The 25,205-nt window shown below is 42.3% G+C and overlaps 1 protein-coding gene across 1 annotated transcript; it reads left to right on the top strand.

Moving 5' to 3' along the window:
* On the top strand, window positions 1-25,199 carry LOC139536909 (phosphorylase b kinase regulatory subunit alpha, skeletal muscle isoform-like). The gene is made up of 32 exons (XM_071337626.1): window positions 1-222; window positions 1,359-1,517; window positions 1,903-1,950; window positions 2,237-2,405; window positions 6,845-6,927; window positions 7,057-7,137; window positions 7,435-7,533; window positions 7,671-7,817; window positions 8,109-8,162; window positions 8,307-8,429; window positions 8,551-8,646; window positions 8,745-8,852; window positions 12,875-12,953; window positions 13,263-13,397; window positions 13,598-13,707; window positions 13,804-13,948; window positions 14,058-14,136; window positions 15,619-15,689; window positions 16,235-16,399; window positions 16,551-16,627; window positions 16,731-16,876; window positions 17,018-17,171; window positions 17,478-17,557; window positions 17,698-17,776; window positions 17,919-18,048; window positions 18,300-18,401; window positions 18,579-18,682; window positions 18,847-18,891; window positions 23,541-23,702; window positions 23,846-23,899; window positions 24,106-24,306; window positions 24,601-25,199. The coding sequence occupies exons 1-32, from the start codon at window positions 145-147 to the stop codon at window positions 24,772-24,774; spliced, it is 3,537 nt and encodes a 1,178-aa protein (XP_071193727.1). The 5' UTR covers window positions 1-144; the 3' UTR covers window positions 24,775-25,199.
* Window positions 25,200-25,205: the final 6 nt, after the last annotated feature.

The raw sequence follows: 25,205 nt of genomic DNA on the forward strand, positions 1-25,205 counted from the left end.
TGAGCAGAACGCACCCTCCTAGACTTTGACATTTGCTTCCCTCTCATGTTCTCATCCGATGGTGCAACTACATAACAAGCTGTATTAGAGAGAATGTCAGCGAGGATTGAGGGCTGAAATTCACGCAAAACATCAAGCAACATCATGAGGAGCCGTAGTAACTCTGGGGTGAAACTCGACAATTATGCGCGGATGGTTACGAAAACAATACTTCGTCACCAGGTGAGTGCACTGTGGGCCTATTTATGACAATAGGTTACCCTTGACATGCTGTATGTGTAGTAGCCTACTTAGTTACACATGTTCAGCTCAAAAAAATAATAATCCCATGACTGACACTTAAAGGGAAACTCCTCTAAAAAACGATATTTTGGTATTGTTTTTCATTAGTCAACTGTTGATACAATCCCAAAATGTGTTTGCATGTCAGCAGTCAAGTTTTCAAGATATTAGCCTCATGAGGATGTGATCGATGACACTTGGCTTCTAGAAAGTCCAATATCTTGAAAACTTGATTGCTGACATGCAAAACATTTTCGGACTGTATCAACAATGGACTAATGAAAAAAAAAATACCAAAAGATAGTATTTGAGTAGAGCTGTCTTTAAGTCAATCTCAGATCGATTGCCTGGGGCCAAGTTAACCTCCCCTTTCATATAAAAAAGTAATAACCATCATGCTTTTAGGGAAAGAAGATTTTGTAAGTATATTAAACTGCGAGTTTGACCAATTCCAGTCCCCTTGCTTAGTGGGTCTGGGGTATTCCCTGGGATAATTTGTATGCAGAAGGACTGAGAGGCTCAGTTCTAGGGAATTTTTAAAAGGACTTTCAACTCCAAAAGGAATTTTTATTGAGGTTCTATACTGATCTAAAAAACGACCTCTCCAGAATCCAGATGACGGAAATCTGAGGCCCCGCTAGGCCTAATTACTTACTACCAAACAGAAACTGAAATAACAATTTACAAATATAATTTGTATTTTAAACTGCACTGCTTGCCTGTTGGAACAATTCATAATTTGTCACATCAGTCAACATAAACAGTGGTTACAATTCATTCACTATGACTGGCTGATTGTGTGTAAATGATAGTGGATTTTGATTTACAATCAATTGAAATCATAGGAAGAAATACAATGTCAATGATTATTATTAGTTTGATTATTATTATGATTATAATTGCATGTGAATGCTTGCACATGGGTGATATTGTGTGTAAACATTCATGTTTAGTATGCATATGTACACACCATGTATGTATGTATGTATGTATGTATGTATGTATGTATGTAATCACCATGTATCTGTGTATGTCCAGTGTTACTGAATGTGATGCTATGTTCCTCTTATGACCAGGATCCGGTGACGGGGCTTCTCCCAAGGGACCCGGAGACCCACCATGCCTGGGTCCGGGACAATGTTTACGGCATCCTGTCTGTGTGGGCCCTCAGCCTGGCCTACCGCAAGAACGCTGACCGAGATGAGGACAAGGCGAAGGCCTACGAGCTGGAACAGGTGGGAGAGCCTTCCAGTTACCTGTCTGTCTCAAACCAGTATTGTTTTTTAAAAGTTTAAATGGGAGTAACACAAGTGTATATTTTCTAATACCTGGCTGACAGTAACCCCTATAATTATCTTCACGGCTGTCCTTGGCATAGAGCTTTAGCAGCTGTAAATAGACCTAAATTGGTCCGGCCCATGGTAGGTCAGTGTGTGTGTGTGTTGATTTGAATGTGTGTGTGTGTTCCCACATGGAAATGCCAGGGGGCAGGCCATTACGCTGGGGACGGGTTTCAGGTTACTCTGATTCTGCTGGCAGATGGGGGATGGGCAGATGGGGGAGGTTGAAGGTCATGGTTGAGCCTGGGTGCTGACTATCTCTCTCTCTATCTCTCCACAGAATGTAGTTAAACTCATGAGGAGCCTGCTGCAGTGTATGATGAGGCAGGTATGCAGGCAAGGATTGTGCCATTCACAGTTGTAATGTGGGCCATTAATCACACTTCAGCTTGCATGCTGTGGTGGTGGTTAATTTCTCATCGAGCAAAGGAAATCAAAGGAAAGGTCACTGTTTGAAATAAACATGTCAATAGATCAACATTCTATATACAGATTACAGAATATGACGTGTGGCTTCTCTTTTAGGATTAGCCTACAAACTGCATTTTTTTTTTATTGACCTCAAATGAACTGGTCTTAAGTCCTGGTGTTTGTGGTTGTTCCATTTTTCTCAGATTGACAAAGTGGAGAAGTTTAAATACAGCAAGAACAAATCTGACTGCCTGCACGCCAAGTATGATTCCCAGACAACTGCCACGGTGGTGGGAGACGATGAGTGGGGTCACCTGCAGGTGGATGCCACCTCCATATTCCTGCTCTTCCTGGCCCAGATGACTGCATCAGGTAAACTCATACTCCACTGTGTGCCCCAGTGGCGTCGGGATGATTTTAGCAACGGCGTGGACGCATTTCAGCACAGGGTCTGGGGGTCTTCCCCCCCGGGAAAAATGTATAAACTTGAAAACGCATTTTCTGCATTTAAAGGTCCAGTGCAGCATTTTTTTATATTTTTTTTTCAATATCAAATTGTTTCTGGGTAATGATTAAGTATCTTGCTGTCATAGTTTCGCATTAAAATTGTCAAAAAGTTTCAAAAACGGATTTTAGCCCCAAAAACGAATTCAAGCTGTAATTTTGCAAGACTGTCTGGGACTGGTCTGAGTGGGGAGGGGTAGGGCACCAAAGCAGTGCATTAACCACAATGTGGATCAATCCACCAACATAGAGGGGCCTAATGGGAGGGATATGTAAACTGGAAATTAGCTGTTATTGGCAGAGAGGTTTCGAACTCTCTTTGTTATTGGTGTATTAACTTATACCACCTGGTGATGTCACCTGGCAGGCCAAAATTTCACCCATGGAAAACCTGCTGATGCGAAAGTCCTGTGTAGATTGAATTTTCAACCAGCAACTATTACATATCACATTATAACATTTTCACACTTTTAAAGTGTTAGTTTCTTCAGCTGTTGTATAAATATGATACAAAACACAGGAAAAACAGACTTGACTGCACAAAGATTGCCATTTTTCCATTCACTATAATTGTGTATCTTGTTTTCGGGCTAACAATGCCTGCAGTACCGCGGTCGGCCTTGAACTTCAATACAGGGGGCAGTCATTCTCCCCTGACTTGCACCCAAAGATATTGAAAATGTGTCAGATTCCTGTCATGCCAAATAGTGTCAGCTGACAAATAGTGTTCACCCCCTGCGTCACAATGGGCTGAAACAGGGTCACACAGGGTGTTTTTTGGTAGTCTTACAAATCTTCATGGTATCAAAAGTATACACCACACACACACACATGGTTTTGGTTCAAATTGAAGAAGGCAACTGTCCCATGTCAGATATTGAGTTAAATGTGTTTAAGTTTGTGTTTACATCCCAATATTACACTTTATATACAGAAGATTAAAACATTAAAAAAACACTTGTTTGTTGTTTTTAGGTGTACATGAAGAGGGCTATTCAAAGATGCTCTGTTGGTCAATGTGTTCATTCTGTAGATTTAGTTTAAGTCACATTTTTGTCAGTTGAATAATGATTTAGTGTAGTTATTGTCAACATTTCGAAAACAGTGGGCCATTTTAGTCAACGAAATGCCCTTTCGTTTTAGTCACGTTACATTTTTATTGCCTCATTAACCTATAGTAAACATACATCACTGACTTTCATGTGCACAAACATACATAGCCTTGTCCTACCAGCATATTTTTCGGCATAACATATCGCACAAAGAAAGGGGGAGTGAGAGAGAGGGGGGGTAACTCAAAACACATTAGCTAGATCTCTAACACTAAATATATTACCCACTGCTAGTAGTCATGTAGTAATCTAACAGTAAATGTAATGTCCTAAAAACAAACGATGCAGTTGTAGCCTCCTACTCTATATGCACTTGCAATGGCTGATGCGCAATTGAGCATTTCCTGTCTAAAAGCCATAAAACAAATCCCAGTTGTAAAATAGTTGCCATTAAGCTCAATATTAAATCAAACATGTTCCTTTCCTCTCAACAACTAATTAGCTCATTTGTTTCTCTTTAAATAAATATGAGCTTGCACGCGTTGTAGTACATTCTCTCCTCAAGCTGTAGTGTGCTGTGGAGCTTTTGTAAGGACTGTAAGCCAGACTGTCAATTATCATTACAAATGATTAAAGTAGTTTCTTCAAAAGCTATGGATTTCTCCAAATTGCTTTTGAAATGTTCGAGAATCAGAAGTCTTTTTTTCTCTCCCGGAGCGCACATCCTGTGGCTCGCTCATCACAGCAGCAGGCCCCAGCGAAACAGGCCCCAACAGGCCCAGGGGCAGGGAAGACACTTTCATTACAGGACTCATGATGATAATGTAGTTTACTGTTTGACCAAATCATGGTTTTAGAAGCCCAAAAAATAGGACGTTTTGAGCGAGGTGACCATGTAATGAATGTTCAGCTCGCACTAATGCGACCAATGATACATTTTACTCACAGCCAAGTCAAAAGGTAGCAAAATGCGAGAAAATGGTCGCAGACCGGAGCCCTGCCCCATACCATAGCTATTGTAATCAAAGTTATGTCATAAGTAGTGGTCTGATAGGTTGCAGCAAGCTAACTAAGTAGCATTATCAATCTGTTATTACCTGAGCGTATGTTGGAATGATGCGCTTTCAGATGTCTCTTGAGGTTGGTAGTATTTTTCCCTGTCAACGTTTCTCCCGTAGAAACGTTGCATTTGGTCTTGTTTGAATCAACACAATAAGTAAAGTGGCTCCAAACGTCGGCCCTTTTTCTACCGGGAGTTTGTGCCACCGGTTGCTGCCAGATTGGAGAACAATTGGAGGACAGAGAGGTGACTGGAGAATGACCTGTGCTAGGTTTCTCAAACGCGTTGTAGCACTATGATCATCTTAATTCCATTGAAACTAAATGGACGAAAGATGATCTGAGTGCTCAACCTGCTCTGAGACCAGATTGCAATGCTACAATGGTTTTGGGAAACCAGTGCCCTGGGCATGGTATTTATTTTCTACGCCATTGCAACATTGCAATGAGAAAGCCTTACAATTCTGTTAAGTCGTGCATTATTTTGATTGGACCAAACAAATAACACTGGAAAGCTCTCAATCTCTAAAATACTTTGTTAGCAGATACGCTAGTTAGCATTGGCTCGCGAAACTACCTCTAAACTTCCTTCATACTGGACACATAGACATAAAAAATGGTATCCATGAGTTAATCTCTGGGAAAATCCCAAAGTATGCCTTTAACAAATCACATAATAAGTTCCATGGACTCATTCTGTGTACAATAATAGTGGTTGACATTTTTATGACCACCCCATCTCTACCACACAACATACAATTATCTGTAAGGTTCCTGAATTGAGTAGTGAATTTCAAGCACAGCTTCAACCACAAAGATCAGGGATGTTTTTCAATGCCTTGCAAAGAAAGGCAACGATTGGTGGTTGCGTGTAAAAAAATATATATATATATACAGTATATACAGTATATATTTTTTAAAGCAGATGCTGAATGTCCCTTTGAGCATGATGAAGTTATTCATTAGGCTTTGGATGGTGTATCAATACACCTAGTCACTAGAAAAATACAGCCGTCATTCCGAGAGGGGTCCAGCTGCGACATCATCTCTCAGAGCCCTACTGCTGTCAACCAATGACACGTCATCTCTCAGGAAAAGTGGGGGTTTCAAAAGGTGCCACTCAAGATGTCGTTTGTTTTATTGTTGCTAGCTAACGTTAGCTACATTAACTCATTAAAAATTAATACATTTTACAAAGTATTATTTATTATTGAACATTTGAAATAATAATAATTGAAATATCAAGTCATTGTGGTTCTAGTAGTTATGGAATTCCGAGATTCTAGTGTTAAAAGACTACTTTTAAAATTCCCACTTCTCCATATATGGTTCCTTTTGAAATGCCCACTTCTCCTTATGGTTCCTTTTGAATGCCCACTCATTTCAAAACTTTCATAAGGCACTGTAAGTTCAGCAGGAACCTGGAATACAATATACAGTACATAGACATAAACAGTCACAAATACAATTTAAATAAGGGGCAACCCTTGACTTTTTCCACATTTTGTTGTGTTTTAAATTTGGAATTTTTGGTCAATGATCTACACAAAATACTCTGTCATGTCAAAGTGGAAGAAAAATTATAACATTTATGCACCTGGATTAATGGGATAGAAAATTATTTGAGGGGGGGGGTCAAATAGCCCTCTTGAATATTGGGGGGGATATGTCCCCTCCTCTTATATGTCAACTGCTCCTATGGTGTGCCCTCTCTTCTCCTCCAGCATTGCTGCAACCTTAATAGATGCAGTCCGGGATAAGTGTAAAGGATGTGAAATGGCTAGCTAGTTAGCGGTGGTGCGAGCTAGCAGCCTGTCAGTCGGTTACGTCACTTGCTCTGAAACCTAGAAGTAGTGGTTCCCCTTGCTCTGCAAGAGCCGCGGCTTTTGTGGAGCGATGGGTAACGATGCTTCGTGGGTGACTGTTGTTGATGTGTGCAGAGGGTCCCTGGTTCGCGCCCGAGGTCGGGGCGAGGGGACGGTCTAAAGTTATACTGTTACATAAGCATGCGACATATGGACGTAACCTATGAAATGATTTTGGAATCTATAGAAATGCATTTATTAATCTCTACATTTGTTTTCGACAAGTACATTCTATTACAGAGACCTGAATGCATACTTTGAAATGATATTATGTGAACTGAAGATGAACATTAAAAAGTTGTTTTTGAATCCTGTCTGCTGTCATTGGCAGGCCTTCACATCGTCTACACTCGGGATGAGGTGGACATCATCCAGAATCTTATGTTCTACATCGAGGCTGCGTATAAAGTGGCAGTATGTAATTTTGTTTGACATGAGGTTGACGTTCAGTGTGTTTGCTGAGTGCTACGGTAGTCGCGTGTCTTTGATCTAAGAAGTATGGACCAGTTGTTACTCGGTTTGATTTTGTCTTGATTTTCCCAGGATTTTGGAATGTGGGAACGTGGGGACAAGACAAACCAGGGGATCCCGGAGATCAACGTCAGCTCAATCGGCATGGCGAAAGTAAGTTGTCTTTTACGCAACATGTACTGTATATCTGATATCTGTCGACTTCTTGGAATTATACTTATGGAACGCGGTTGATAGTACTGAGTAGGCACAAATCACGGACGCCAATAACACTCAGCCAATTATGTTTGACCTTCCATCTTTTCATCAACTAGCAACTTATGATAAATGTGACCTTTTACTGTGGGTGATACCAATGGGTATTATTTCAGTATCATAGTAATGTGTGCACACTAGCAAAGTGATTGTCATATTGACAACAGCCATCTATTTTCCTATGCGTGTCTGTAGGCTGCACTTGAGGCCCTGGATGGCCTCAATCTGTTTGGCGCCAAGGGGGGTCATGAATCTGTAGTCCATGCATTAGCTGATGACATTCAGCGCTGCACGGTAAGCCTTGTGATGACCATAGAGAGAGGACAGGAGCCCAAGCTCCCAGCGACATGTTTTCACTCACTTTCTCAAGTCTTTGAAGAAGATATTACTCTCTCCCTCCCCCCTTTCTCTCTCCCTTTTTATATGGTCAGTCGATCCTTAGTTCCATGTTGCCAAGAGCTTCCACGTCCAAAGAGGTGGATGCTGGGGTTCTGTCCATTATCTCGTACCCAGCGTTCGCTGTGGAAGACATTGACATCGTTAATATGACCAAGGAGGAAATAATTTCCAAGTTGCAGGTGAGGTTGTCCTCTACCGTTACATTCAGTGCTGTCCTTGTTTGGAGTTCATCTATTGAATATTTTGTGTTATATATTAGCCTTTTAATAGTCGGGTATTAACTGCCGAGGAGAGTACTGTATATGAAACGTGTGGCGTATTGGAATAGGAAGGTGATGACAGGGCCGGTCAGTGTGGTGTACCGACATTCTCTGTCTGTCAGAGCAGAACACTGTAATGATGACTGTAGCATGGGAGCACTGCCCATATGGTCGATGTGTCACTAGCTGTCTCTCTATCTTTCCTCTTAGGGGAGATATGGATGCTGCAGGTTCCTCAGAGATGGACACAAAACCCCCAAAGAGGTGAAAATTATATTTCATATTTATGTTTTGCTTCTTTTTGACTGGCCAAGATATCTACCCCCACAGCCTTCTCCCACCCTCAACTGATGAACGGATTCCTTTGTGTATTTTGATATATTGTGTACATGTTCATGTATCCTCCAGGACCCCAGTCGCATATATTATGAGTCATCTGAGCTGAAGCTCTTTGAGAATATTGAATGTGAGTGGCCACTTTTCTGGACTTACCTCATTCTGGATGGGATCTTCATCAACAGCCCTGAGCAGGTCAGTCAGGGGGGATGTGGACATACAATGGCCAACGGGTAATGGCTCAATTCGGAGACCGCATTCATTCGGTCTCGTGTGTGGGTTCTATTGTGATCAAGAGTTTGTCCTGTATCATCAGGTGCAAGAATACAGAGATGCCCTGGAGGCTATTATGATCAAACAGAAGGATGGCCTTAGCCTATTGCCTGAGCTCTATAGTGTCCCTGCAGACAAGGTGAGGGTCACACTCATCTAAATTCATTATCATAATAACTGAGTCCGCTTAGAATATACAGCAGGTAAAATTAGCACTGTGTGTGTTGTTTTATACAGGTAGACGAGGAGTATGTGAATCCCCATTCTGTAGAGAGAGTTCCCATGGGCAAGTTACCTCTGATGTGGGGACAGTCTCTGTACATACTGGGAAACCTGATGGCTGATGTAAGTTAATCTATTCACTGCTTTCGGTAACACTTTATTGGGATAGTCCATCTGTAGATGTTCTACAGACTATCAGTAACAATTCAACGAACTATCTACTAACCCTAGCTCTAACCCTAACCCTAACCATAACCTTAACCCTTATTCTAAGCTTAAACGTAACCCTTACCCCAACCCTAGCCCAAACCTTAACCCTTATTCTAAGCCTAACCCTAACTGTAACCTTAGCAAGCGGTTGCTTATCAAGTTTGTTGACAGTATGTCCATCTGTAGAGCATCTATAGATGGAAAATCTGGACTATCCAAATAAAGTGTGACCCTGCTTTCCTTTTAATTACACTACACAGGGTTAGTCAAGAATGTTCATTATTGTTGAAAATGTATCATTATTTCTCCTTGATGGATGAGGTGTTTACAGTACCCAAACAAAATGTAGAGCGCATTGAAATCAAAATGCAACTAACTACAGTGATCAACATTATTATTGTTGCGTTATATGGTACGTAATGCCCTTGTGACTCTCAGCGGTTATTTACTTTCTTTGCGACCAAAGTTTTATTTGTTATTTTTGTGTTGGAGTGGTTAATGGTCCATTTCAAATTCAAAGTTTATAAAAACCTGTACCCGTAGGCTGCCCAAAAAAATAAAATAATGTTTTTAAGAAATATATACAGATTTTAATAATAAATACTAAATTCTGTGTCCCATTCCCCGAACCCCACCCAGCCAATATGTCTCCATCCAACCCCCCCCACCTCCCACTCCCAGAAACCATGTTTCCCACCCCCCTATCAACTAGGGTTGCTCGTCAGTCAGAGGGTGAATGGCACACATACACAATCCACGTCTCAATTGTCTCAAGGCTTAAAAATCCTTTAACCTGTCTCCTCCCTTTCATCTACACTGATTTGAAGTGGATTTAAAAGTGACATCAATACGGGATCACAGCTTTTACCTGGATTCACCTGGTCAGTCTATGTGATGGAAAGAGCAGGTGTTCTTAATGTTTTGTACACTCAGTGTATATACAGTATATTGTTTGTATGCATGTGTTGGCCTTTATAGATTGTTTCTTTGTATGGTTTGGGATTTAGCTGAGATGATTATTTACAGAGTCAAGTATATTTGTCCAGGCCTCAGTTGTTCCTTGACTAGCACCATTCATTCTCTCTGTTGATTATTCTGATGTTAGAGCTTCTAGTAACTGTATCCCCTGGTGAATTGGGGGAGGGTGAGGTGATTACCATCTAAGAGCCAACGTTTTTCACAGCTGTGCTGCCTACCAGCAGTAATCGTCTCTGATTGACTGAGAGATTCAAGGAGCTATCATCGTTAAGTAACATAATAGATGCAAGCATTGAATATTTATATTCATGCACTTCGAAATAAATTTTGTGACTTTGCCCCAGAAGCATTTAACTGCAGGTCACTCCCACGTCATATGGGGGAATGTGCCTGCCTTATTTAGGGGACAAAGTGAACAGTTGGGAGTTGGAGCCAATCTCATCGTAAAATGTTTCCTTGCTGTTAAATACAGTCTGTGAACAAATGTTAATGTATTTTTTTGATCATTTGTTTATAAATCCCATCATTGGATGGTTCGGTAGTTGGGTTTCCCAAGGGACTCCATAGGCCAGCATAGCTGATCTAAGTTGTAAATAAAGGAAAAATAATTTGCCTGGTAATGTGTATGTGTCTTTCAAATCTTGGAATTCTCTCAAGCCATTACTGTCCATGATATTGGCAAGGGTACAGATTCCACATTTGGACCACTGGGGGGGGGGGGGGGGGGGGTGCAAATCAATCAATCAAATGTATTTGAAAGCCCTTTTTACATCAGCCGATGTCACAAAGTGCTATACAGAAACCCAGCCTAAAACCCCAAACAGCAAGCAATGCAGATGTAGAAGCACGGTTGGGAAAAACTCCCTAAACTGGCAGGAACCTAGGAAGAAACCTAGAGAGGAAGCGGGCTCTGAGGAGTGGCCAGTCCTCTTCTGGCTATGCCGGGTGGAGACTATAACAGTACATGGTCAAGATGTTCAAACGTTCATAGATGACCAGCAGGGTCAAATAATAATAATCACAGGGGTTGTAGAGGGTGCAACAGGTCAGCACCTCGGTAGTAAATGTCAGTTGGCTTTTCATAGCCGATCATTCAGAGTTAGAGACAGCAGGTGCGGCAGAGAGAGTCGAAAACAGCAAGTCTGGGACAAGGCAGTACATCCAGTGAACAGGTCAGGGTTCCATAGCCGCAGGCAGAACAGTTGAAACTGGAGCAGCAGCACGACCAGTTGGACTGGGGACCGCAAAGATTCATCAGGCCAGGTAGTCCTGAGGCATGGTCCTAGGGCTCAGGTCCTCCGAGAGAAAGAGAGAGAATTAGAGGGAGCCTACTTAAATTCACACAGGACACCGGATAAGACAGGAGAAATACTCCAGATATAACAGACTGACCCTAGCCCCCCGACACATAAACTATTACAGCATAGTTACTGGAGGCTGAGACAGGAGGGGTCGGGAGACACTGTGACCCCGTCCGACTATACCCCCGGACAGGGCCAACCAGGCAGGATATAACCCCACCCACTTTGCCAAAGCACAGCCCCCACACCACTAGAGAGATATCTTCAACCACCAACTTACTACCCTGAGACAAGGCCGAGTATAGTCCACGAAGATCTTCCCGACGGCACGAACCCAAGGGGGGCGCCAACCAGGCCTTATTGTGAAATATTGGAGTATGAGCATGCATTTTGATTGGGGCGAAATGCTAGTGCCTGGAAATACACGTTAAAGTTTGGTACGGATAGGATGGTGTGTAATGCTAGTACCTGGAAATACACGTTAAGGTTTGGTACGGAGAAGATGGGGTGTAATGCTAGTACCTGGAAATACACGTTAAGGTTTGGTACGGAGAGGATGGGGTGTAATGCTAGTACCTGGAAATACACGTTAAGGTTTGGTACGGAGAGGATGGGGTGTAATGCTAGTACCTGGAAATACACGTTAAGGTTTGGTACGGAGAGGATGGGGTGTAATGCTAGTACCTGGAAATACACGTTAAGGTTTGGTACGGAGAGGATGGGGTGTAATGCTAGTACCTGGAAATACACGTTAAGGTTTGGTACGGAGAGGATGGGGTGTAATGCTAGTACCTGGAAATACACGTTAAGGTTTGGTACGGATAGGATGGGGTGTAATGCTAGTACCTGGAAATACACGTTAAGGTTTGGTACGGATAGGATGGGGTGTAATGCTAGTACCTGGAAATACACGTTAAGGTTTGGTACGGAGAGGATGGGGTGTTATGCTAGTACCTGGAAATACACGTTAAGGTTTGGTACGGATAGGATGGGGTGTAATGCTAGTACCTGGAAATACACGTTAAGGTTTGGTACGGAGAGGATGGGGTGTAATGCTAGTACCTGGAAATACACGTTAAGGTTTGGTACGGAGAGGATGGGGTGTAATGCTAGTACCTGGAAATACACGTTAAGGTTTGGTACGGAGAGGATGGGGTGTAATGCTAGTACCTGGAAATACACGTTAAGGTTTGGTACGGAGAGGATGGGGTGTAATGCTAGTACCTGGAAATACACGTTAAGGTTTGGTACGGAGAGGATGGGGTGTAATGCTAGTACCTGGAAATACACGTTAAGGTTTGGTACGGATAGGATGGGGTGTAATGCTAGTACCTGGAAATACACGTTAAGGTTTGGTACGGAGAGGATGGGGTGTAATGCTAGTACCTGGAAATACACGTTAAGGTTTGGTACGGATAGGATGGGGTGTAATGCTAGTACCTGGAAATACACGTTAAGGTTTGGTACGGATAGGATGGGGTGTAATGCAAGTTTGTTAATTTTATTCAGGCTCGCTTACCTTGCTATTTACATTTTGAAATAGCACTATGGATTTTATCCCAATAGCCGGAAGGGAGAGTATTTGGTTATTTCTAATAAATGTATACAACTGAAACTGACTATAAATACTCAATTGATTTCCTTGTCCTTTTTTAGGGTTTTTTAGCCCCAGGAGAGATTGATCCTCTGAACAGACGGTTGTCCACTGTATCCAAACCTGATGTTGTGGTTCAAGGTAAGAATGATCACACCAGGCAGTCTGGAAGAAGAGAAGATATATTGACCTCAGCAGGAGAATACACATATTTGTAGTCATAATGTGTACAGTAGGTGACTGTAATAAATTGCAGTACAAAAGATGCCATTTGGAAGAGATTGTGCCTAATTGAGTCTCATAAATCCGCTACAGTGGTTCAAATAATACATTCTCTTGGTGTTAATTGTTTTAAATGACTTATATCATACACTAGAGACTCCTTGAGCTCTTGAGGCTCTTCAAACTAGACAAAATTGAAGTGTTCTTTATTGTCTGATTTGCTTTCAGTGTCCATCTTAGCTGAGACGGACCACATCAAACATCTGTTGATGAAACAAGGGATAGATGCTGAGACCTTGGAGGACTTCCATCCTATCAGAGTCCAGCCCTCCAGGGTGTTGAGCCACATCTATGCAAGGCTAGGTGAACTGAACACTACACCTAGAGATGCATTAAAAGGATAAAGATACAGCCTAATGCTTGTGCTAATAGCTTTTGTTGTTCATGATGTTAATTTGACCCCTTGGCTTTAAGAGCCCGTTTATGTGATGTGTAAGCCAGGTTTAGAAATATAATGTGTGCCATGATTGTCCCAATAACTCTTCATCGTGTTGGCCATGCAGGTCGCAACCAGAGACTAGGCCTCACTGGGAGACCATACAGGCGCATTGGCATTCTGGGGACATCAAAATTCTACATCATCCGTGACACCGTCTTCTCCTTCACCCCTCAGGTGAGATGAAGCCCTGTCAGGATATGTTGTGTGTTAGCTACCAGCTGTTGATTACACTCAACACTGACATCTCCCTGTCGCTCTTGTTATGTCCAGTTCATTGATCATCAGGAATTCTACTTGGCATTGGACAACCACATGATATTGGAGATGCTGCGTAATGACCTTTCCTACCTGGCTTCCCGCTGGAGAATTACCGGCTGTCCCACGGTCTCCTTCCCTATCTCATCCAATATGCTCAGTAAGTCACTTGACCTGACCACCGCCCCATCATGACTCTGCAGCCTAATCAAATAGTGTACCGTGCGTAACTTACTCCTGACAATCCACTCTCTGGAACTCTATTGCAGCTGATGACCACGAAGAGGTGGACCCTGCAGTACTAGCCGTTCTGAGAAAACTGCAAGATGGTTATTACGGAGGAGCGAGGTGAGGTGTTCCTGATAGAAGAATGTCTAGTTAGATCATGGGATTGAGTTCCACCGACTGGCCTATTAGAACGATCAACATCAGTGACAAAACCAGAAAAGGACATTTCCTAACGGGAAATGTGTGCGCTTGCTTGTCTTGAGGTATTTATGGTTGTGAAATAGTGGTAGTGGGTGGTGACGGCAGTAGTAGTGGTGGTGGTAGTAGTAATAGGGTTTTCATAGGCTATGTGTATGTTATAGTGCGTTATTTTAGGGTGGTTGGTAAGTGTGGAGTTATTATAGTGAGCTAGTATAGTCGGCTAGTGTGAGTACTTAAGCTCTGAAAAATGTTTTAGTTTGAACATTCTGGTAGTTCTGTGGAGATGATTTCAGTTTAGAATGTTGAAGCCTTTATTTCGCCGTTGAAATAAATGGCGACGCAACAAGCTTTATAGGTTATAAAGTGTGAATTAAAGCAAAAAAGCTGTATTGGAGCAATCTAAGTTGAGTCGGTCTGCACATTTCAACATTGGGTTGGTGTTTGTCGTTTAAACGGATCTAGAGCAGTGGCGAATCTAACATTTACCTTTGAAGTCTTTGGAGCTTTTATGCAAATGTTGAATGGTTTATAGTTTAAAAAGCACAAATAATATCAACAATCTTTTGATAAGCAATATAAATTGGGTCAATATGTTGGTTTGGAGTTTGTAGCATAAATGGTTCAAGAGCAGGGGCAAATCCAAATCCATCCTATTGTAGCCTATGGAGAGTTTATACTAATATAAAATGGTTGTAGTTGAAAAAGTATAATCAGTATAACAATTATTTTGACAAGCAATCAATTGTGATTAATTCAGCACATTTTAACATTGGTGTCGTGTCCACATTTACCATTGAAATCTATGGAGCTTTTATGCAAATGAAAAATGGTTATAGTTGAAAAAGTATACATACAGTAGTATCAACACACTTTTGACAAGCAATGTAAGTTGTGTCCGTCTGCATATTTTAGAATTGGTTTAGTGTTTTTACCATAAACAGTTCAAGAACAGTGGCGAATCAAAATATTTTCCGTTGAAGCCTATGGAGCTTTTATGCTAATTTAAAAGGGGTATAGTTCAAGAAGTATACATAGAAAGCTGTACACAAGCGCCCTATTCCAGTTTTAAAGTTTGAATGGCGTTTGTGGCTTAAACGGTTAAAGACTAGTTACGACCGGAGTTTTTACCATTCGAACCAATGACCATTGAAATCCATTGGGAGTTATGCAAACATGGTTGTCGTGTGAAAACTATAAGTAGCATCAAAAAGTTGTTTTCAAGCATACTGAAGACAGTCCGCCTGCACACTTTAATGTTGTTTTGGTGTTGGTCGCTTTTACAGTTTCGGCACTACAGGTGGCAGCGGAAAGCAAATAATACGAGTGTCGGATTTTCAAAGTTGTTCTTGCTTTCAGCAGAAACACCTAATGACATTGGTTGCTCTTCCCCTCCTCATGCAGGATTCAGACAGGGAAACTGTCCAAGTTCATGAATACTTCCTGTTGCTCTCAACTGTCCTTCATGGACGATGGTGAGCAGGGTGGTGACTACAGTGGTCACCATGACAACCGTGTATGTGTGGTTACAATGCTGCTGGAGCTGTGCATGGCCTGACAGTGTAATGATGGTAGGGAGATGGGCTAGAGTGGGTAAAGCCTAGGAAAATGACTTTTGTCTCAGGCAAAACGTCGCAAGATCCTAAAGTTCGTCTCTAGCAGAAAATGTCCGCAAAAAAATAGGTTTACCTATTTTCACATTGCCGTAAACCTTTGTCAATACAACAACAACGCCTGTTTTGATTGTGTTACTTCCTTACCCTGTTGTCAATTCCCACACAACTAACCATCTTAAAATCTCCCTACCATCTCGTAAAGGAAACTGAATTCCTGGTTGTCTGTGACCTTTTTTTCTTACATTTTACATTTCTTCTGTATTACTGGAGTCTTCTTAGCTGACTGATAATAAGTCAGCTAACTGACAGTGTACTGGCTGGCTGCACGTGTCGCTCATTTTGTAAGCATGCGTATAGATTCCTTGAAAGATAATTTACGCGCGCGTGTGTCCCACTCTTTTCAGAGGTGGATGACCTGGCTCAGTATCTGGACCAGTTGCTGTCCATACCGAAGCACAGCGAAAAGATCAGCTCCCACAAAGGCGGTCTGAACCGCTTCCGGGCGTTGGCCAGAAAGACCCGTGAGATGGTCTCACTGGTGCACAAAGCACGGGAGCTCGACATCCACAGTGAGCTGCGTGCCTTCTACTCTATACTCTCTGTCGTTTGTGGAGGACTTATTTTCCCCTTTTCTTGAAATGTTGTTTCAGATAAACCATACACACACACGGTCACCATCTGGGTATCATGACAATGTTCCTCTGACCTCTCCCTCCACAGACGTGCACATGTACCTCCCTACCAAACTGTTTCGCTCCCGTCAGCCAAGCCTTCACCTGGTGGATGTAGATGGCAGTGTATGGCATTGTACCTTGTGAATGTCATCTCTGCGGAATTATTAACCAGTATGATGTTGTATCCACACAACACTGAGTTGTGCACCATGTTTCTGTCTCCCAGGGCTCCAATGCCACACCTCCAGCCCAGATGAATCTGCCCAGGGACACGACTGGAGCTATAGACTACCAGGCCCTGGTGCAGGTGCTGAAGCAGACCCAAAACCTTCAGGATCAGGCCGACATCCTCTACATTTTCTTCAAAGACAAGTAAGGACCCATTCTAAACCATAAATTCCCTATACCCAATGAGTGGTTGGTCTTGGTTTTGCTGGTCGATTCATACTAGCTAGGTAGATTTTGTAGCGATGGGCTGATTTGTGTTTGTCTGTGTGTGCGTGTGTGTGTCAGGGGTATGGACTGGGACACTAAGCTGCACGGTAAAGGCTCCACTGTTAGACGGCTGCTGAGCAGTCTGTATGACAAGGCTGGGAACCTGAAACACTGGGGCCTCGTCCGCATGATCTCTGGCATGCTCCGGAAGAAAGTGGAGGAGCTGGATGAGGTATCTATCCACTCACTGCCCATCTCACTGTCACACCACACCATTAATAGTACGGGTTACACTTGAACTTGGTGTCGGAAATTAGCCGCATAGCCACAGTAGGACACATTTCAAATCCATTCATAACGGTTTATCCTTCTTACTCATGTTGATTCATGCACAGTTATTTAGGTTAGCCAGCGTACATGGTTGATCAAATCTAAGTTCTTAAATGACAGGAAGTTAGTGCCACGTCTCAGGTGATCAGATATACCATTCCAATGTTTTTTTTACCTCTGAACTTTAGGTGTTTTGCTTTGTTGACAGGCCTGCTCAGATCTGCTGGCCCACCAGAAGCACCTGACAGTGGGTCTCCCCCCTGAGCCAAGGGAGAAGACCATTTCAGCGTGAGCTCACCGTCCTCTTACCTTCACACACCTGGCACCCTCATGACAGTATTCAGCATATATTTTAGAAAGAGACAAAATGGAGACAAGACAGAACCAAGCTCTGCTTTGTGAGTGATGTTGTCATTGTATCCACACAGCCCCATGCCCCCTGACAAGCTGGCAAAGCTAATTGATGTGGCCAGTGAAAATAATCTGACCATCGCCATTCTCACTCAGGTAGGGACGATATGAACACTCGTTGCTCAGATATTCAAATTATAATTCTGAATGTAATGGTTACTACTAGTCCCAGCGGCATGTTGAGTGTTGATTTGTGCCTCAGCGTGCTGTAAACTGGTGTTTGTGTTCCCCCCTGCAGGAGATTATGGTGTTCCTGGCAATGTGTATCCGCACCCAGCCAAAACTCTTCAGTGAGATGTTCCGTCTCAGGATCGGACTGATCATCCAGGTCATGGCTACTGAGCTGGCCCAGTCTCTCAACTGCTCTGGTGCGCTGACATAGCACTAATGCTAGGGTTACAACCTTCAGATTGATCTTAATGACGGCTCCTTCCATTATGTTATACAGTATACGTTATACAGTATACGATGGCATCACCGCATTAGACGTTTGCGGACAGTCGGGCCCATTTGAAAGCAACCATCTCTATCATTTCTGTGTGATGTGTCTCTTTGAGATGTAAGGTCAGAGGAGGGAACATGTATAAATAAGAGTGTGTATTCTCTGTGCGTGTTCCAGGCGAGGAGGCCACTGAGTGTCTGATGAACATGAGCCCTTCAGAGCTAAAGAACCTCCTGCACCACATTCTCAGTGGGAAAGAGTTTGGGCTGATGAAGAGTGGTGAGTGACAATGGCTTCGATCACCGTTGATATTAGTAGCTGACTGGAGAGCTGCTCAAAACCAGCACGTACCTCTACGTTTTCTCTGTTTCATCTTAATTGTATTTTGTCAAGTAGCCATTTGGCTGTGGTGTTCTTTATTTTAAGTGGATAATTGTTCCTACTGTATATTTGTAGTGCGTCCGGGCGCAACAGGTACAGACTCCATTGCCATCCAGGATATTTCGCCTAACTCTAAGAGTGTGGGCGGGAGCAAACATCTGAGTAAAGTGAGAAAGCTGGTAAGGACACTATACTGTGTTATGACTGCATACAGAAACGGTAATCATGACAGAGATCCAACAGCCTCCAACTGTATGGTGATCTATGTAATCAATACAGATATACCATTAAAGATGTACGAATGTGCACACTGATAGATTTGCCTTTTACTTGTGTTTTGCAGTCCTTATCAGTGCATTCCCTTGACATCGAGAACATTGAATCAGGGGTGAGTGGCTTGGGTCAGTGAGTACAGAAAGTAGAGATTGAGCATGCACATGTACAAGTATGGATATACACGGAGTGTACGAAACATTAGGAACACCTGCTCTTTCCGTGACAGACTGACCAGTTGAATCCAGGTGAAAGCTACCCTTACTGATGTCACCTGTTCAATCCACTTCAATCAGTGTATATGCCGTGAGACAATTGAGACATGGATTGTGTATGTGTGCCTTTCAGAGGGCGAATGGGCAAGACAAAAGATTTAAGTGCCTTTGAACGGGGTATGGCAGTAGGTGCCAGGTCCAAAATGATTGCCACCCTTGATAAAGATGCGCAAAAAAGACAGTGTAAATTATATAATGCAAATACTGAGCTATATTGTATGTAAAAAATAATATGTATTATTTTATACTAATACAATTGCTCAGTGAAAGAGATTTTGTTTTCAATACTCCAGCACCCTCCCCTTGCGAGGATGACGGCACTGAGCCTTTAAAAAAATGTTTTATGCGATAATAGAACACTTAAGGAGGGATCTTCGACCATTCCTCCATACAGAATCTTTCCGGATCCTTGACGTCCTTCGACTGCGCTTATGGACTTCCCTCTTCGATTCAAACCCCAGGTTTGAATTATTTACATAAGCAAAAACAAAAGACAACTTAACATTTACACACATTGATGACATCACACTTGCTCAGACCCACATCTTCCGACAGTATCCACACCCAATGTTGTTTCTAATGCTTGTAAGACTCTGCCCCATCTAACTTCAGATCATGTTGTTTGTCTTTTTCTGTCTGTATTTTTTTTTCAATATTTTAATAATAAAGCATTTGACCCTTCCATTCTCTTAACGTAAACCAGAGGTTTTCAATGGGGTTCAAGTCCGGAGACAGATGGCAATTGCAAAATGTTGATTTTGTGGTCGAAGGACGTCAAGGATCTGGAAAGATTCTGTATGGAGGAATGGTCTGAGATCCCTCCCAAAGTGTTCTCTAATCTCATAAAACATTTTAGAAAAAGACTCCGTGTCTTTATCCTCACGAGGAGGGTTCGTTCTATAATACTCAAAACAGGGGTGCCAATAATTTGGACCCATTTTTTTTATTACCTGTTGAACAGAATCTCTTTCTCTGAGCAATTATATTAGTATAAAATAATATAATTTCCCTTTTATTGCAAGCAAAATAGCTCAGTATTTGTATTATTTATTGTATACAGTGTTTTTTGCTCATCTTTATCAAGGGTGCCATTATTTTGTACCTTACTGTATATATGAATATATACAGAACTTCAGATCATGTTGTTTGTCTTTTTCTGTCTGTATTTTTTCAATATTTTAATAATAAAACATTTGATCCTTCCATTCTCAGTCAAAGGTTTGGACCCACCTACTCAGTCAAAGGTTTTTCTTTATTTTTACTATTTTTACATTGTAGAATAATAGTGAAGACATCAAAACTATGAAATAACACATATGGAATCATGTAATAACCAAAGTGTTAAACAAATCAAAATATATTTTATATTTGAGATTCTTCAAAGTAGCCACCCTTTGCCTTGATGACAGCTTTGCACACTCTTGGCATTCTCTCAACCAGCTTCATGAGGTAGTCACCTGGAATGCATTTCAATTAACAGGTGTGCCTTGTTAAAAGTTAATTTGTGGAATTTATTTCCTTCTTAATGTGTTTGAGACAATCAGTTGTTTTGTGACATGGTAGGGGTGGCTTTTTGGTAAAAGACAAAGTCCATATTATGGCAAGAACAGCTCAAATAAGCAAAGAGTAATGACAGTCCATCATTACCTTAAGACATGAAGTTCAGTCAATAAGGAACATTTCAAGAACTTTGAAAGTTTCTTCAACTGCAGTCGCAAAAACCATCAAGCGCTATGATGAAACTGGCTCTCATGAGGACCGCCACAGGAAAGGAAGACCCAGAGTTACAGTGGGGCAAAAAAGTATTTTGTCAGCCACCAATTGTGCAAGTTCTCCCACTTAAAAAGATGAGAGGCCTGTAATTTTCATCATAGGTACACTTCAACTATGACAGACAAAATTTGATTTTTTTTCTCCAGAAAATCACATTGTAGGATTTTTAATGAATTTATTTGCAAATTATGGTGGAAAATAAGTATTTGGTCACCTACAAACAAGCAAGATTTCTGGCTCTCACAGACCTGTAACTTCTTCTTTAAGAGGCTCCTCTGTCCTCCACTCGTTACCTGTATTAATGGCACCTGTTTGAACTTGTTATCATTATAAAAGACACCTGTCCACAACCTCAAACAGTCACACTCCAAACTCCACTATGGCCAAGACCAAAGAGCTGTCAAAGGACACCAGAAACAAAATTGTAGACCTGCACCAGGCTGGGAAGACTGAATCTGCAATAGGTAAGCAGCTTGGTTTGAAGAAATCAACTGTGGGAGCAATTATTAGGAAATGGAAGACATACAAGACCACTGATAATCTCCCTCGATCTAGGGCTCCACGCAAGATCTCACCCCGTGGGGTCAAAATGATCACAAGAGCGGTGAGCAAAAATCCCAGAACCACATGGGGGGACCTAGTGAATGACCTGCAGAGAGCTGGGACCAAAGTAACAAAGCCTACCATCAGTAACACACTACGCCGCCAGGGACTCAAATCCTGCAGTGCCAGACGTGTCCCCCTGCTTAAGCCACTACATGTCCAGGCCCGTCTGAAGTTTGCTAGAGAGCATTTGGATGATCCAGAAGAAGATTGGGAGAATGTCATATGGTCAGATGAAACCAAAATAGAAGTTTTTGGTAAAAACTCAACTCGTCGTGTTTGGAGGACAAAGAATGCTGAGTTGCATCCAAAGAACACCATACCTACTGTGAAGCATGGGGGTGGAAACATCATGCTTTGGGCTGTTTTTCTGCAAAGGGACCAGGACGACTGATCCGTGTAAAGGAAAGAATGAATGGGGCCATGTATCGTGAGATTTTGAGTGAAAACCTCCTTCCATCAGCAAGGGCATTGAAGATGAAACGTGGCTGGGTCTTTCAGCATGACAATGATCCCAAACACACCGCCCGGGCAACGAAGGAGTGGCTTCGTAAGAAGCATTTCAAGGTCCTGGAGTAGCCTAGCCAGTCTCCAGATCTCAACCCCATAGAAAATCTTTGGAGGGAGTTGAAAGTCCGTGTTGCCCAGCAACAGCCCCAAAACATCACTGCTCTAGAGGAGATCTGCATGGAGGAATGGGCCAAAATACCAGCAACAGTGTGTGAAAACCTTGTGAAGACTTACAGAAAACGTTTGACCTCTGTCATTGCCAACAAAGGGTATATAACAAAGTATTGAGATAAACTTTTGTTATTGACCAAATACTTATTTTCCACCATAATTTGCTAATAAATTCATAGAAAATCCTACAATGTGATTTTCTGGATTTTTTTTCTCATTTTGTCTGTCATAGTTGAAGTGTACCTATGATGAAAATTACAGGCCTCTCTCATCTTTTTAAGTGGGAGAACTTGCACAATTGGTGGCTGACTAAATACTTTTTTCCCCCACTGTACCTCTGTTGCAGAGGATAAGTTCATTAGAGTTAAAAGCCTTAGCATTTGCAGCCCAGAAAAAATGCTTCACAGACTTCAAATAACAGACACATCTCAACATCAACTGTTCAGAGGAGACTGCGTGAATCAGGTCTTGATGGTTGATTACCTTTCTGAAAAGAAACCACTACTAAAGGACACAAATAATAATAAGAGACTTGATTGGGCCAAGAAACACGAGCAATGGACATTAGACTGGGGGAAATCTGTCCTTTGGTCTGACGAGTCCAAATTTGCGATTTTTGGTTCCAACTGCCGTGAGACGCAGAGTAGGTGAATAGATGATCTCCGCATGTGTGGTTCCCACCGTGAAGCATGGAGGAGGAAGTGTGATGGTGTGGGGGTGCTTTGCTGGTGACACTGTCTGTGATTTATTTAGAATTCAAGGCACACTTAACTACCATGGCTCCCACAGCATTCTGCAGCGATACACCATCCCATCTGGTTTGCACTTTCTGGGACTATAATACATTTTTCAACAGGACTATGAACCAAAACACACCTCCAGGCTGTGTAAGAGCTATTTGACCAAGAAGGAGAGGGATGGAGTGCTGCAACAGATGACCTGGCCTCCACAATCACCCGACATCAACCCAATTGAGATGGTTTGGGATGAGTTGGACCGCAGAGTGAAGGAAAAGTAGCCAACAAGTGCTCAGTATATGTGGTAACTCTTTCAAGACTGTTTGATAAGCATTCCTCATGGAGCTGCTTGAGAGAATGCCAAAAGTGTGCAAAGCTGTCATCAAGGCAAATGGTGGCTACTTTGAAAAATATAAACTATATTTTGATTTAACACTTTTTGGTTACTACATGATTCCATATGTGTTATTTCATAGATTTGATGTCTTCACTATTATTTTACAATGTAGAAAATTGTTAAAAATAAATACAAACTTGATTGAGTAGGTGTGTCCAAACTTTTGACTGGTACTGTATATAACTTCTGGGAATACAATACCACAAATATGTATTATGTGATAAACTCAAGTGGTTTTATACGATCTAACAATGAAGAGAAAGCTTAACTATAATTGTTTTCCCCTGGTATGCTCCAGCGGTACAGACTCCCATCCATCGAGTCATTGCAGAGTGCTACAGAAAAGATGGCAGTGAGAGACAGCCGCCATGGCCAGTGGTTACGTAGGAGACGTCTAGACGGAGCCCTCAACAGAGTCCCTGTTGGCTTCTACCAGAAGGTCTGGTCCATCCTCCAGAAGGTGAGATGCTGTGGGTGACGGGTGCTGGTACTCTTTGCATAGTAGTCCAAACACTTTGTTCTAGCTGGTGCATGTATAATTAGCATCCGTGAAACTTGTTTCTACCTGGTGCATAGTTGTAATTGTCCTACTTTCTTTTTCAGTGTGACGGTCTATCTATTGTGGGGTTCATTCTTCCAGCGTCAACCACAAGAGAGGTACGCCCTAAAAGATCTCCAGGCTGAGCCACATCAACTTCACGTTGCTCTGTGGAATACTCCTTCATCGAAATGATTTCATCTTCCTGTACACATTCAAGCACATGCTCACCACATGCTCACCTCTGAACAAGATTTCAATATCACACCACATGATGCACTGTCTATTTCCTATCCACCTCTCCTGGGGGGGTTGTTGATCACAGATGACCCCCGGTGAGATCAAGTTTGCGGTGCACGTGGAGACGGTGCTGAATCGCGTGCCCCGGCCAGAGTACCGCCAGCTGCTGGTGGAGGCCATACTGGTGCTCACCCTGTTGGCCGAGGTGGAGCTGGAGAGCATCGGCAGTGTCATCCATGTAGATAAGATAGTCCACATGGCCAGTGAAATGTTCTACCACGACCAGGTCAGTCAGTGGCCATACGGTAGTCTCACCTCTGCTGGCGAAACAGACCGCTGTTCTTTCAGCATTGATTTTCACAGTGGAACATATTATTTATTTGACATTGTTTATTGTGCTTGTTATTCAGTTCCATTTACTATTCTTTTAATATTTATATATTCATTTACTATTTATGTATTTACTACTATTCAGTTACATTTCCTGTAAACCCCCACATGTTAAAGGACAGTAAATAGCACAACGGGCAGTCTTTGCAATGTCATCCTTACATTGTGTCCATATTCCCCTCCTCTGCAGAAAGTGCTGGGGGCTGACGACAACCTTCTGGAGAAAGATCACTCCAACGGGATCTGCAGGCTGCTGTATGACAGCGCCCCTAGTGGCCGCTACGGCACTATGACCTACCTCTGTAAAGCTGTGTGCACCTACGTCCAGGACTTCTTGCCAAGCGGTGCATGTGCCATCCAATGAGCTTCTATTCGTCTGGGCCCTCCAATTAGCTAACAGCAACACATACTGTAGTAGGGCTCAGAACCTGAGAAAGGCTGATTTTTATCTAGTCACTCGACCTTTTCATCATGGAGGTTAATTTGTTTTGATATATCACATATCCAATCGCTGTGAGGGGTCCCAGTATTTTAAATACAAACTTCCTCTGATAATATGGCAGATTATTCTCAGAAAAATGCATGAAGCTAGGTTTCCAGACTCGTTGTTATTCACAGCAGGTAGATGTTTCTTACCATAAAGATGGTGCACTGTGATTCTACGTCAGAGTGAGCGATTGTTGCAATACTAGTGGTAGTGCTGCTTTTGAAAATGATCATTTTCCTATTGTGTTTTTGTGACAGGTGTACTGTATGGATCTCTGATTAATACAGTGTAGTGGCAATCTTCATCTT

The sequence above is a fragment of the Salvelinus alpinus genome, chromosome 13, assembly GCF_045679555.1.
Source record: "Salvelinus alpinus chromosome 13, SLU_Salpinus.1, whole genome shotgun sequence".
In the NCBI taxonomy this organism is placed as follows: Eukaryota; Metazoa; Chordata; class Actinopteri; order Salmoniformes; family Salmonidae; genus Salvelinus; species Salvelinus alpinus.

Bases quoted from the DNA above. Each gene is read 5' to 3' on its own strand.
- LOC139536909 (XM_071337626.1), top strand. From the start codon at position 145: ATGAGGAGCCGTAGTAACTCTGGGGTGAAACTCGACAATTATGCGCGG. The intron at 13,398-13,597 runs GTGAACTGAACA...TTGGCCATGCAG, and splicing joins CCACATCTATGCAAGGCTAG to GTCGCAACCAGAGACTAGGC. The intron at 16,400-16,550 runs GTGAGCTGCGTG...CTCCCTCCACAG, and splicing joins ACGGGAGCTCGACATCCACA to ACGTGCACATGTACCTCCCT.